At 37.5% G+C, this 12,895-nt stretch overlaps 1 protein-coding gene across 5 annotated transcripts in view; it reads left to right on the top strand.

Moving 5' to 3' along the window:
- Window positions 1-12,895, top strand: part of ATP11A (ATPase phospholipid transporting 11A) — a 117,936-nt gene that overhangs the window by 99,630 nt on the left and 5,411 nt on the right. For 2 of the 5 annotated variants that reach the window (XM_030234154.2, XM_018908982.3), the window contains 3 exons: window positions 5,176-5,241; window positions 5,528-5,631; window positions 7,391-7,556. In XM_030234154.2, coding sequence (XP_030090014.1) covers window positions 5,176-5,241; window positions 5,528-5,631; window positions 7,391-7,556 — 336 coding nt within the window. Of the gene's footprint in view, window positions 1-51; window positions 468-5,175; window positions 5,242-5,527; window positions 5,632-7,390; window positions 7,557-11,689; window positions 11,806-12,895 lie in introns of those variants that run through there. The other 3 variants (XM_050970137.1, XM_050970147.1, XM_050970151.1) reach the window with 3 other exon arrangements.

Raw genomic sequence — 12,895 nt, 5'->3', positions numbered from 1 at the left:
TATTTGTGTGCTTTTTTTCTTTTTGCTACTTGCTTCTCTTCCTATCCTCAGCTAATGACAACCAGCACTCACATGGTAAGACTATTGTGGATTTGTCATGATATCCATTTCATCCTTCACTGTTCTGAAATTAAACTGTTAAAGAGCAGTAAAATACTGTTTAAGCCTACAGTTAGAGATGTTCTTTATAGCTACTCTGTAAGTACTTAAAATAAAAGGAACTTCATGTAAAGCATATTGAGGTATATGAGGTGTGGTAAAAAACCATGAACTTTAAAAAAGCTTTTTGCTTCCTTGCATTTTGTTATTCTGTTGTATGCTTTTCTGTAACCTGTGTTTTGTTGCTGGCTCTCTGCTATAGAAATTTTTTACAGTTTATGCTATAATGTACTTTAATGGCTTTAGAAAATGTCCTCAAAGTGAGAGAGAAAATAAACTCAACACAATTTTGTTGCCTGTATGCAATATGTACATTTGCTAGAAATGCAGTGTTCAGATATCATTAAAAACCACCTTTGTGACATCTGTCAGGGAAATGAACTTCTAGCAGGAGAGAGAACACTTGTTTAAAAAGTGTTTTTCCTAAGGACACAATGAGCTTCCACTAGACAGAACTGTATACTGCACTACAGCTTTTTTTGGTATCTTTATGTTCTCTGTTAGATGTTCAAAATTCTTCATCGCCATATACTTGTGGTGCTGAAAATTAGAGTTGCCATACCTGTACCAATTTTGTTAACAGTTTGTATTGCAAATATTCTGACTTGGTTCCTTTCTGAAATTCTAGTTGTCTTCCATTGCACACATTCAATCTAATTCGAAGGCTCTAAAGCCAGATTAATGCCTAATTCTCAAATTTCAGATGTTACCCATGTTAACACTTGAAAATAATGTGTTTCTTGAGGGGACATTCTGAGTCTTGAATGTCTGTGATAGAAAATTTGTCATTATTTTGAGGATGCATGCCTGTGTTTATGTATAAAACTTAGGGAGATCTTGAGCTGCAATTTTAGATTTAAAGGCTTGAAAATGTAAAGTGTTCAGGAATAGTGAGAGACACTTACATAAGTTCATACACACATGAATGCTAATAGGTGTTGATAGTTATTTCCCAGTTTTTAAATTATGCCTACATCTGGAAAAAGTCAGTGAGGAATTTGAAGGTTTGCTACTGCAACAAGATGTTGTTATTGAACTGGAGAAAGGTAGAAAGCAGAGAAGAACATAAAAGAGCTGGCAGTAATACTAATGCCATAAGTGATACATAGTGATACAAGTCAGGTTCCAGATTGTTAAAAAGGGTACTGAAGCAAAAAAAAATTTTTTTCCCCCCAAAAATGAACTAATCACTGTTATTGCAAAACTAGTAAAAAAATTACCTAAGTCAAGATCTTTCCTATGCAATGATGCCTGTCAGACTAAAATGAATGTACCATTAAGCTTGCTTCCAAACACAGTTCCCCCAAAATGTTTCACAGTATTTAGAAATTAGTTTGAAAATATTTGCTTTCTTTAGTGTGATATTGCTAGAATAATGGGAAAGAGTACTTCTAATCACTGAGATTTACTTTTTAAATGCCTCCCTTGGTCATTTGCGGTAAACATAACTAAGATGCCAAAGATTTATCTCCTATAAATTGTTATTAATTTGTGATACTGCTTTGTGTGTATGGTGTTCCACTATGGATAGGACATCAAGGTTGGTGTTGCAAAAACATACAGTTAGAAACCAGCTATAGAAGAAAGGTAAGAAGAAAGGGAGGCACTGTAGAAGTCATTGCAGATTGCAAATGTCGTTTTAGTTTGCCCATATAATAAAATGTATTTCCTGGGTGATTTTATTTATTTTCACATTTGATACAGAGTACATTAAATGCAATTAAGCTGGGTTGAGAGAAACTAAGTTAAAAGCAATAACTGAATGAGAGTTACAAAACAACAGGAAAGAAGATAGGTGGGCGGAATGCTGAACTGGAACATGAAAGATCAACAAATAAAGTCACAGTAGGAGGAAGGGAATAGGATAGGCTGGGAGCAGAACATAGAAAAATACTTGTTAATAAACTAGATGTTAACAAACAGACTTACAGAAGGATGATTCATTGCCTGAAGGCATGAGTAGTATCTTGAGATATTCAATGCTAAAAAGACATTGTGAATTTTTGTAACTCACACCTTCCCATATTGCTTTGCTTACCTTTCTCTGTGCCAAAGTAGCATCTTTATGCATCTTTATGGATCTTGTCCCTCTGCTGGGACCTCACTTTCTGAGTCAATAAGATGGATAAGGGATTTGGTTGTAGAGCAATGCTTTCTCTCTAGCCTAACAAACTGACACGGGAAGGTTGTTTCAAATTCTTTATTTCATCTGGCAAATTTTATTGTAAGTATGGACAAATCTGTTCAGCGTGAAGAAATTTAGACTGACACTAGGTTCTCTGAGAGATGCTACATATGACAAGAGAATATTGTAAAATTTATCTGCAAGAAGAAAGTTGGTAAATCGCATGATTGGAAGTTGCTGATCCAGATTCCTGTCTGTTGTTAACTGCACAGGCTCTTTTAGGTCAGAAAAAATATAATGATGGCATGAGCCTATTACATATCAAACTAAAAGATGCAAATAATGAAGGATTTCTGAATTTTATCTAGTATTCAATAGACTCGGTCACACAGTAAGTAGTTTTTAAAAAGTGAAATGATTACTGAGAATTATGAATCTTTTGGCCAGTCATTTGTTTATTTTAATTCTTTTCCCCATTCCCAGTTGATTGCATTATCTTAGCCTAACTTTCTACTGATTTATGTCCTGTGGCTGGCTCTGGTCTTCATTAAAAATTTTTTACACAGAGCATATTTTTGTGATCATCTCCCCACATGAATACCCTGTCATGTAATATTGGGTGAGCTCATACAGAAAGGCGTAGATTGGACATAATTCAGTTCAACTCACTGCTCTGTGCGGGGCTAATTAAAATCAATTTGCTGAAGGCTTTGTCTAGTTTTTTTCAGGATTTCAGTGTCTCTGAAGATGCAGATTCCATAACCTTCCAGGGCAGCCTATTCCAATGTTCTTCTGCCTTCATGGTGGAAAAATTTCTCACAATACCCAAGCAGAATATTTCTTCTTGTTGAAGAGAAATTTGTTCAGTTCTTCATTTTTGTAGTTCTTCAGACATTTCTGGGCAGGTGCTAGATTGTTTCTTAACCTTCCCTTCACCGGACTAAGCTCCTCCACCCCTCTTTGCTGAACAGCCATAGGCTGCTAAACACCTTGGTTGCAGGCCAGCAATCATTTCATATTTTTTTCACATTTCTCATGAACGGAGGGGCCCAAAACCAAGCACAGTGTTCCAGGTTAAATGTCACTGTAGCTGAGTAATAATAATCTTTCTTCCATGGCCATGTTCCTTCCCGTTGCTGGGCAGTTAACCTTATTTATAGAGAGAGCACAGTATAGGCTTGTATTCAGCCTGTAGTCCACATAACCCTACTGCAACTTTCTTTTCAGCAGGGCCGTTGCACAGCCAGTCACTACTCCATTGTAGGTGTAAATCTTTGCACTTCTCCTTATTTCATTCCGTAAGTTATCTGTTACCCTGCTTCTCAAATCAGCACAGGTCCCTCTGGATTGAAACTCTGTCATTCATTATTTCAGCTGTTCTCTATTTTTATGCCTCCTGGTAGTTTGCTCATGATATTCTGTCACCATCCAGCTACTAACAGGGATATTCCATGATTTCCAGCCCAGTTGCTGTTCCTAGTGTGGTTGACTGATTACCAGAAGCCACCCATCCATCAAGGACTTTTGAGTCCAGTGGTTCAACCAGTTTTAACCTGTAGTAGTAGTCCATTTAGCCAACCCCTGCTTCGATATTGTCCAAGTGTCAAATGCCTTGCTAAATTCAAAATATATTGCATCCACTGCTTTTCCTTCTTAAAAACAACTCAACCTGTTGGTCCCACACTGTTGCCTGCTCCATTTCTTCCCAAGCTTTGCTGCTAAATGCTAGGAGGAGGTTTGTTAGTGAAGACTATTATCTAGAGTATTGAGTAATTCAGCATTTTGAAACATTCCACTAGGTTGTCTTACCACTCCATCAGCAGACTTGCATTCTTCCTTTGAAGCAAGGATATCTGTAAATATCTTTTCTGTCCCACTCAACACCCCTCAGTAACCTTAGTTCGAGCTGAGTTTTATATGTGATTTGTTCTTCTGCTTTTATGCTGTTTCCTGCCTGCCCATATTGTCATCACTTGAATGCTCCCATTTTGCCTTTTTGTCCATGCAGTAACATCCTACTTTACCAACTGGATCTTCTGAAATTCCATGCCTGCATGGAAGTTGTCTCATTCCTGAAGTTGTAACTGCAGAAGGGAGTTCATGAGATCTCAAGAGTTATCTTTCAAAGTAATTTGGATCTCTTGGACACTTCTCTTTCATGAGTGCAATACCCTGAATCAAACACAGTCTATTCTGAAATACAGTATCCTAACTGTTGCTTACTTCCCCAGTATTTCTCTGGATCCTGAACCTGGTCATTTGGTAGCTGCTGAAGGCCAAGCAATCCTCTGGGACAATATTCACCACTAGTTCTTCCCTGTGTCAGCATTAATGGTCATTTCTGCTTGAAAAGCAGAGGTTTTTTTATGTCATTATGCAAGTGGGAAGAAAATCAAACACAATCTAAAAATGGTTTTTCTTAAAACATATGTGGGCGTTTTTGTACTTGTATGGTTATAGCATTCTTATCTGTATAGCATGCTGTTGAATCTCCAAGAAATTGCTGGATGCCAAGGATGTCCAACAGAGAAGGGAAATCAGGGAAAAGATGACATCCAAGAAGATTGATGAAATGACTGCAGTTTGTTTTTCAATCTCAGTGATTTGTAAATTGTGCTACCCTTGATTTTTATTAGGAAATATATGTGAACTTCAAGTTCAGAACAAAATGTTGGTTGTGGTCTTTTTCTGTCTGTCTGAAGTCTGAGGTCTGTCCACACACAGCAAGAAAGCAGAGCACTTAACACTGGATAGATCATGTAGGAATTCAGTTTTTCCTCAAGTGTCAGGTCGTGATACAAAGCAATACTAAGCTTTAAGATGTTTACTCTGAACAGTTCACAACATAGTGGACAATATTGCCTATAACTGCTTTGGACCATTTTTTATAGATATTTGGAACTTGGACCTTTGGAACAGTGGTGTTTACTGTGCTTGTATTCACGGTTACATTTAAGGTAAGGTATGCTGTATTTTATCCACTGAAACTTTCTTAAAAATTGTTTTTTAATTGTTGCTTATTTATATTGGTTTCTTTATATCACCATGCATTGTTTTATTACTTTGAATAGAAAGTTTGCTATCTGTACCTTCTTAACTGCGCTCAAACTTAAAAGATGTTTTTAACTGCTTCTATGCAGAATTTTTCCCTATTTTCAAAGGGTATAATTCTGTTTTATCTCCTGCTGGGAATTCCTGTTGAGTCTAGATTGTAATAACATCATATAATATCTTTTTTTTCAGCTTGCAATAGATACACACTATTGGACGTGGATAAATCACTTTGTGATCTGGGGATCACTGGTATTCTACATTGTCTTTTCTCTGCTCTGGGGAGGAATTATTTGGTATGTATCCTAATCTTAATTGTATTGCAGAAGTTGTTTCAGAAACATAAAGTTGTTATATTTCACCTTTTTGTCACAGAATTAAATTAGCCTTTATATAATGCAGAACTCTATTTTAAACACATCATAATTTCTAACTAGAGTGCTCAGCTCTTCTGTCAATGAATATCTGCTGAAATCTTCTTAAAGAAGAATGCAAGGAGAATATCAGACCCTAGATGACCACTGGGTTTTATCTCGGGTTCAAGGAGCTGCTATTACCTTTCTGGTTGCTGTTACCTTCTGAGTCAAAATGTCTCAAAATAGATTATGTCTGCGCAGTAGGTGACTACCCACCTATCTGCTAGGCTTGTCTTGGAAGCTAGCTGTAGCAGTCAAACTAGAGACAGGGAGCAGAACTCAATATCAAAGTCATGTGGATGTCCAAGAGTCCTGTGTTTGAGCTCATTGTTTTGCCTACTTAGCAAAGTGGAGTTACTGTAGGTGTCTGATCACCTACTTATTCATGTTGGTAAGAAGCTTTGTAGGCTCTTGTGCACAGCCAATTTAAAGTGTTGGGGGGTTTTGCTATTAAAAGTTCTGTATACTTGAAACTGAAATTTTTGGAAAGGAAATCAAGTTGTAACAAGTTCAGTTCCTTACTGTGTCTGATTGCCATAAGGAGCTGGAAATTTTGTTTCACATTTGTAGAGCTCTCAGTTATGAGGCCATCTTTTTAACTACTGCTAGTACTTAACTACAATTCTACTTTGTATTCACAATATTTTGATGGACTAGAGAAGGAGGGGGCTTACTGTTGCTTGGTGATTAAGATGCCATTTAATTTAGAGAGAGGATTTGTATTTAGCATGGCTTTTGCAAATGAGTAACTACCTCTTAACTCCTTGGATGTTCAGCTGCCTCTTCTTTTTTTCTAGTAATATCAGATCTCAGTTCCTTCAGCATCAGTTTGCAGAAGTGACATTTTCCCAATGGTTTTCCATCCAGCCTTGCTGTGTATTCAAGATGTGTCTGTGTGGACATAAAAATGTATTTCAGCTTAGTTACCTTTTTAGTATGCAAATACTACCAGATTTTGAAAACCGTCAGGAAACTGCCCTACTGGTTTTACACTGCAGTGTTGCTGCAAACTGTCCCTTGATCTTGGCTCTCAGTGATTATGGCCTCTGGTTCCCAGTACCAGACTGTGCTGGCATTTTAATGATCATCCAACTGCGTGGGATACAGGGAGGTTAGGAAGAGAAGGTATTAATAGTGTGGTTAGATAAGTATGTGGTGCATAGGGTGAGGAGCATAACATGAAAGCATTAGAGATACTTATGGGAGCCTGCGAGGTATGAAAATAAGTGTGTTTGACAAGCATTAGTCTGAGGATACACACAAAGTAGTGTGCCTTAGCAAAGACCAGGGGGGATGGGACAGTAAGAAGAAAGGTGGAAAATACCTGGGGCAAGATAAGGATACATGGAAGAACATAAACACATTAAGAATGAATTTAATTTATCTTTGCAAGGGAGAGGCACTACGGCAGGGAGGGGACAGCATAATATTTGCTGCAGTCTGGAAGACAAAAGGAAGGTAGTTATCTCCAGATGGTGCATGGTTAGCACCAGCTCCCTTTGAGAAGACTGGGATGGATGAACAAACTGGGAAACTGAACCTGAAGTATTTCACCACTGGCCTAATTCTTGTATTTAATACTGTCAGCCTTTCTTTTGTGTATTGAAATGTAATAATTATTTTATCTTTTTTCTTCCAGGCCTTTTCTCAATTATCAGAGGATGTATTATGTGTTCATGCAAATGCTGTCCAGTGGTCCTGTGTGGCTGGGTATAATTCTGCTCATAACTGTCAGCCTTCTTCCAGATGTTCTGAAGAAGGTCTTATGCAGGGAGTTGTGGCCTACAGCAACAGAAAGAATCCAGGTAAATAATCTTTTTCATTGTGAAGTTAGGTATTTTTTGTATTACAAGTGTCTAATCACCTAGGCCAAGGTCAGAGATAAGATTAAAGCAGAGGTTTCCCATCTGTGGTGTCTGTGCAATATGGTGAAAGATGCTGCCTGCTTCTTAGATGGTAGCATTAACCTGAATCCTGGGGCAACACTTGTGCCTCCATACCAGCAACCACAGGGAAATCAGCTGATGAGCATGGTTGGAGACAGCTACATGGCTCAACATGATTTCTGATTTCAGGATATAAGAAGGGCAGGGGGATTGGGATCTCCAAAAGGGTAGATAAGAGGCACTTATATCTGATAACATGCTGATGCCTGCTACAAAAACACAACTTACTCATATCCTATTTATAATTTTTTCCTCTTTTATATTTCAACTTACATTTTGCCTGTTCTGATCCATTATTTGTACATAAATGTGCCTTGCTGTGCCCATGGGAATCTATTCTCTCCTTTCATCTGATCAGCCCAAAAGGAGAAATGACTGTGTAAATATAGGCAATCTCTTCTAAGGGTGGAGAGGAAGCCAGATTCTATGGAAACCATGGTGCTATGCTGGGGACATGAATAGAAAAGGTTTCCTGCATTTTAACCCCAGTAAACTTTTACCTATTATCTATGTTAGAATGTGAAGGACAGTAGAGGTGTGCTGAACTCTAAACTTCATGTTACTGCCCTTGCCCTTGTCAGCCCATGAACTGCCACCAGTAGGTTACAAGAATGAGTTACTAGCAACAAAAGGGATTATGTAGCATTTTTTTAATTCAAAAGGTACTTTGCATTAAGAGGAAAGGAATAAAGGAACTTTGCTACCAAGGAAAATAAAATGTCCCAGTGGCAAATGTAAAACCCTCTGCCACTGTTTTGTATTCCTAGAATGTACAGGTGTAATAATAATGCCTTACTTCAGGAAAGAATAAAGAATAGCAGGAAAGCATTCCCAGGCAGATCAGTACTTAAAGTTTTTTCATCCAGAGATCTTAGATGTCATATGTACTACTTGTGAAAGAAGTTGACCTCAGTATAGATTCTGAATAGCTAATTTGCAAGTCTAAAGAGAGAGAATGAGCAAGGGTTAAGGTGAAGAAACAAGCTAGTAAATAAAAAACCCCTGCTAAAGGCTTTGTAGCATTTCTTACAAACATTGTGTGTTAGTACTGGAAAATAAATCAGTAGTAAAGCAGACTTTGGGCTCAACACTGACAATATTCATTTTTAAATATTTAGTCAAAGATCTGTGACTTTTAACCAGTTATATCGCTTGTGTTTCTTCTTCCCTCTCTTTGTTTCTTCCTGTCTTCCAATCCACTTTGTCTAAATAACTGCTACCTTGCTTTAAACATAAATGATGTGCTCGGTTGCTTCCTACAATCTTCTGGGGAAATCAGACTAAACATCAGTGCCTTTCTGTTGAGCAGTCCACCATCTTTATGCTTTCTCAGACTTCAAGCAGTCTAAGTTTCTAATGGAACAAAAGGTGACTTTTTTCTGCCTTTCTGCATGCTTGGCCATTTCATTCAAAGGACTTTATAAATTTAATCATCAGAAGTTATTTACCATATTCATTATCTCCATTTGTGATTCATGTCAACTATATTTTGAGGAATACAGTTTAGTACAGTTTTTTTCCCTCTGAGTATCTCAAAGATTGTGTGAGTTGTTGTCACAGTCCATCACTGTCACTATCAATTTTGGTCACTGTTCTTGCTGCATTTTACAGAATGTTTCTGCCTCAGGAATCTACAAATCTTTTATTCCCATTTTAATCATTGGTCTGTCTGTAGATGAATGCATGTTGTGTTTGCATTGTACCTGAATAAGTAGGATAGTGGCCACACAAGTGATAATTCTGATTAGGCTGAGGTTGCTAGCATCATACAGAAAATGTGGTGCTGGAAACCACTTAAGCAGTCTTTGGAATATATTGATGTATCTTCTCTGCTGCTAGAAAATGGTGCTTTTTTTCTTTTTCAAGCATGCATTTTGAAACTGAGCTTTCCTTATGTTCCCTTTTATGAAAATCTGTGCTCTTTCTAGGAAGAAAACAACTCAAGGCCTGAAAGTTCATGACATTATTTAATATAAAAGTGGAAGAAATGCTAATAAATCTTGTTTCCCCTACAGTCTGCAAGAAAACTGTTTTTTACTTAATATTCAGAGACTGTTGGTTTCCATTGCAGATTTTATATCTTTCTTTCTTAAGTGGGTAAAATAAAAATGTATTTTCTCCTTCGTTCCTCCTCAAAAATATATAGTCAATAAAATTTACTGTAATTATGTAAATTGGAAGGAAAATACAGTTTTTTTCACTATCTAAAATTCTGACTAAAATTGTCTCTTAAATTTCTTAAGATTGGTTTGAACTGAGCTTATAAATAAGGATTTTTAAATGTACTGCATTCCTAAAAGTGATACTGCTTTCTTTATAACAAAAGGGCTTCGGGAACAACTGAAAAGACAAACATAGGACTAGTGACCATTTCCCAGGTTACTAAATCAGTTCTACTCAGGCAATAAGAATGCATAAAGCCTTTGAAGCAGTTCTTATACTTCCAAATTTTTCTGTTATTTGAGAGTCACTCCAATGTGTGATGAGCGATTGTTTACCATCATTAATATTTGGATGTTTTTCAACATTCCTCTTATAGCTCTGGGGTTTTCTTTTCAGAGAGCTTTTCTGTTGTGTATATATATATATATATATATACATATATATATATATATATACATACAGACATATATGTGTGTACAGATACATATATGTGCATACAAGTATATGTGTATATATATATGTGCATGTATATGGATATTGATACAAATATATATACATAGGAACTGTTCTTTCTTGGGCTAAAACGTTAATTCTGCAAAAGCTTTGGAGGAATCTGTTGCCTTTTGGTAATTTCGGTCAAAATCTGCTTATTTCTTGTACATGTGGTCTCTGCAACTCCGGCTCAATGACACAAACTGAATTTTGTGCTTTAACTGGTCTGTACAGCTGCAAGGTTTCTCTCAGCTTTTACTTTTAAAAAGCAATCAGGTATTTTTCGTAATACAGCCAAGCTATATTGTTTATTTTTTCTTTATTCTTCTTTCATTAGTAACAGAATTTTATCCACTCTGTTAGGGAAAATATAAATTCAATTTACATTATCCTATTTCCATTTTTATAATTTTCATTTTGATTGCCAGTGTTTCAGCAGTTCCAAGTATTTTGTAGCTGAAATACCAGGTGTTTAGTTTCTGAGCTGTAAATGACTTCTGTACTTTCATCCCTTTTAAAGAAATAATTTTCTTTTTCTCTTTGTTTTTGACTGACGATTTTTTACTTTGCTTTCACTCAGTCACAAGCATGGGCCATCAGCCATGTTATGAGATCTTTACCTTTTGCTGCACCTGGGGAAACCCAGAGTGGTCCTTTTGCCTGGGGAAGTTTCTCTGGGGATTCATCATTCTTCTGTTCCTCAGTGGGCTTAGCTGCTGTTGATCAACTGCCCTAGATGCTGTTGTTCAAACTGCTGCCTTGTCACATGTCAAGCTCCTCGTCTGAGGGAACAAAGCAATGGATCTTGCTGTTGCAATATTTGAGTGCTGTGGAAGGAGTCTCCTTGGCAACTCCCCGGCCCCCTCTGCCCATAGTGTAATGATGAAATTGTAAGTCAGCCTTCATGAGCACCACGCCATCACCTCTGTGTGGGGCACTCCCCTCAGTGTGCCAGCTGTTCCAGGGAGTAGGGAAACAGGATGTCCACTCCTTAATGTAGGATCAGTTTGGCCTCCTCACACCACAGGCACCTCTCCCATTCAGTGCTGGTTATTGTTAGAGGGGCAGGACACACAGCCCAGAGTACTTAGTCAGTTTAGTGCTTTTGAGAGTAATTTTTAACAGAGTTTGAAATGGAATTAGAAACACCCTCAAATGATTAGTCTCAGGATACAGCAATAGAAATTTTGTTTTTCACTGGATAACCTTTCCTTTTTAAGTGTGTCAGAAAATCCATCCCTTTTACAGGACTTTACTATAACAGTTACCAAATGGTACAATTCATTCACATTTCTTGTATTCATCAAGAGTCTCACTGTTTTTCCTCATCCTTGCAGAAGAGTATGAGACATAAAACAGGCCAAAATGCACTGCCGAGCTGCGATGGGCCACTTCTTGAAGGAAATCTTTCACCTTCCGAGCCATAATTAGATCAAAGCTAGGTAACAGTACTGTACGTGTTGCCAGTTTGGATTAAGTTCTTTTGGTGCTATTTACAAATCAACTGTTTCCTCCAGAGTTTTTGATGTACTTTATCAGTGTTGATACAAAATCATTGTGTTTTACTTGGAGAGCCTAGTTTATGCAAGAGAGGTTCCATGCTACAGGTAAGACCTTTTTGTCTCGGAAAGTTAATCATGTAAAGCAAACCAATAAATTGATATACCCGTATTCATGTCCTATAAATACATTGTATTATGTATAGGTGTTGTGTGACATTTCTTCTATAAGAGCTGCATTCATTATTGCCGTGTGTACTCACATTACACCACAGTGTAGAATACATAAAGTAATTCTTACCCAGGAGCAGTTTCTCCATCATCTCTCATGTTCTCGAGTACATATATAGACCAAGTGCAGATGCTAACATGTGGAGATAATCATAACGAGTTACTTGTGAATAGGACCTTGGGTCAGAAGACTGGGGCTGTGCATCTGACAGCATCTGCCCCAGTGCTGTGTTCTGTACAGACCAGGGCATTGCTGTGTTATTGCTTCAGGTGAAGAGAGAAGTGTGATAGTTTAGCTGAATATCTGAGACAGCAGCATAAGTGGTGAACTAAATGCCCTAAATATAAGGCCATCAGAATGAAGTTATCTGCTTTAAGTCATATCCTTGCTATGCCACCGATGGTGCAAACAAGTAAGAAGGTACACTCTTTACCTGGCTGCCATGACTGTTCCAGTACCTTCATTCTCTCCTGACCCCAGAAGCAGCACATGAGGAACTAAGTGAAGGTATAAAGTTAGCAGTATGTGAAAAGCACAAATGTCATGTGTACTGTAGAACTTCAAAGTAGCTGAAGGTAGCCAAAGTAGCTGATTTGCTTTTAATGACTGTTGCACTAGTAGTAGTAGAAAACCTCAACTTCCATGACTAGCTTCAGGCTTGGTAAAGGCTCTTGTCTCAGAGCCATGTCTAGTAAAAAGCATTTTATTTTTAGAACTATCTATGGTAACTAAAATGCTTCACTTTCTAGCTGAAAGAATAGGAAAATTAATTACCAAACTGTATGACTACTCCCTCTTACATTTCCAAAGCA

The sequence above is a fragment of the Serinus canaria genome, chromosome 1, assembly GCF_022539315.1.
Source record: "Serinus canaria isolate serCan28SL12 chromosome 1, serCan2020, whole genome shotgun sequence".
Taxonomy (NCBI): domain Eukaryota; kingdom Metazoa; phylum Chordata; class Aves; order Passeriformes; family Fringillidae; genus Serinus; species Serinus canaria.
The sequence above is the reverse complement of the archived record's forward strand: the minus strand, read 5'-3'. Positions and strand labels throughout refer to the sequence as shown.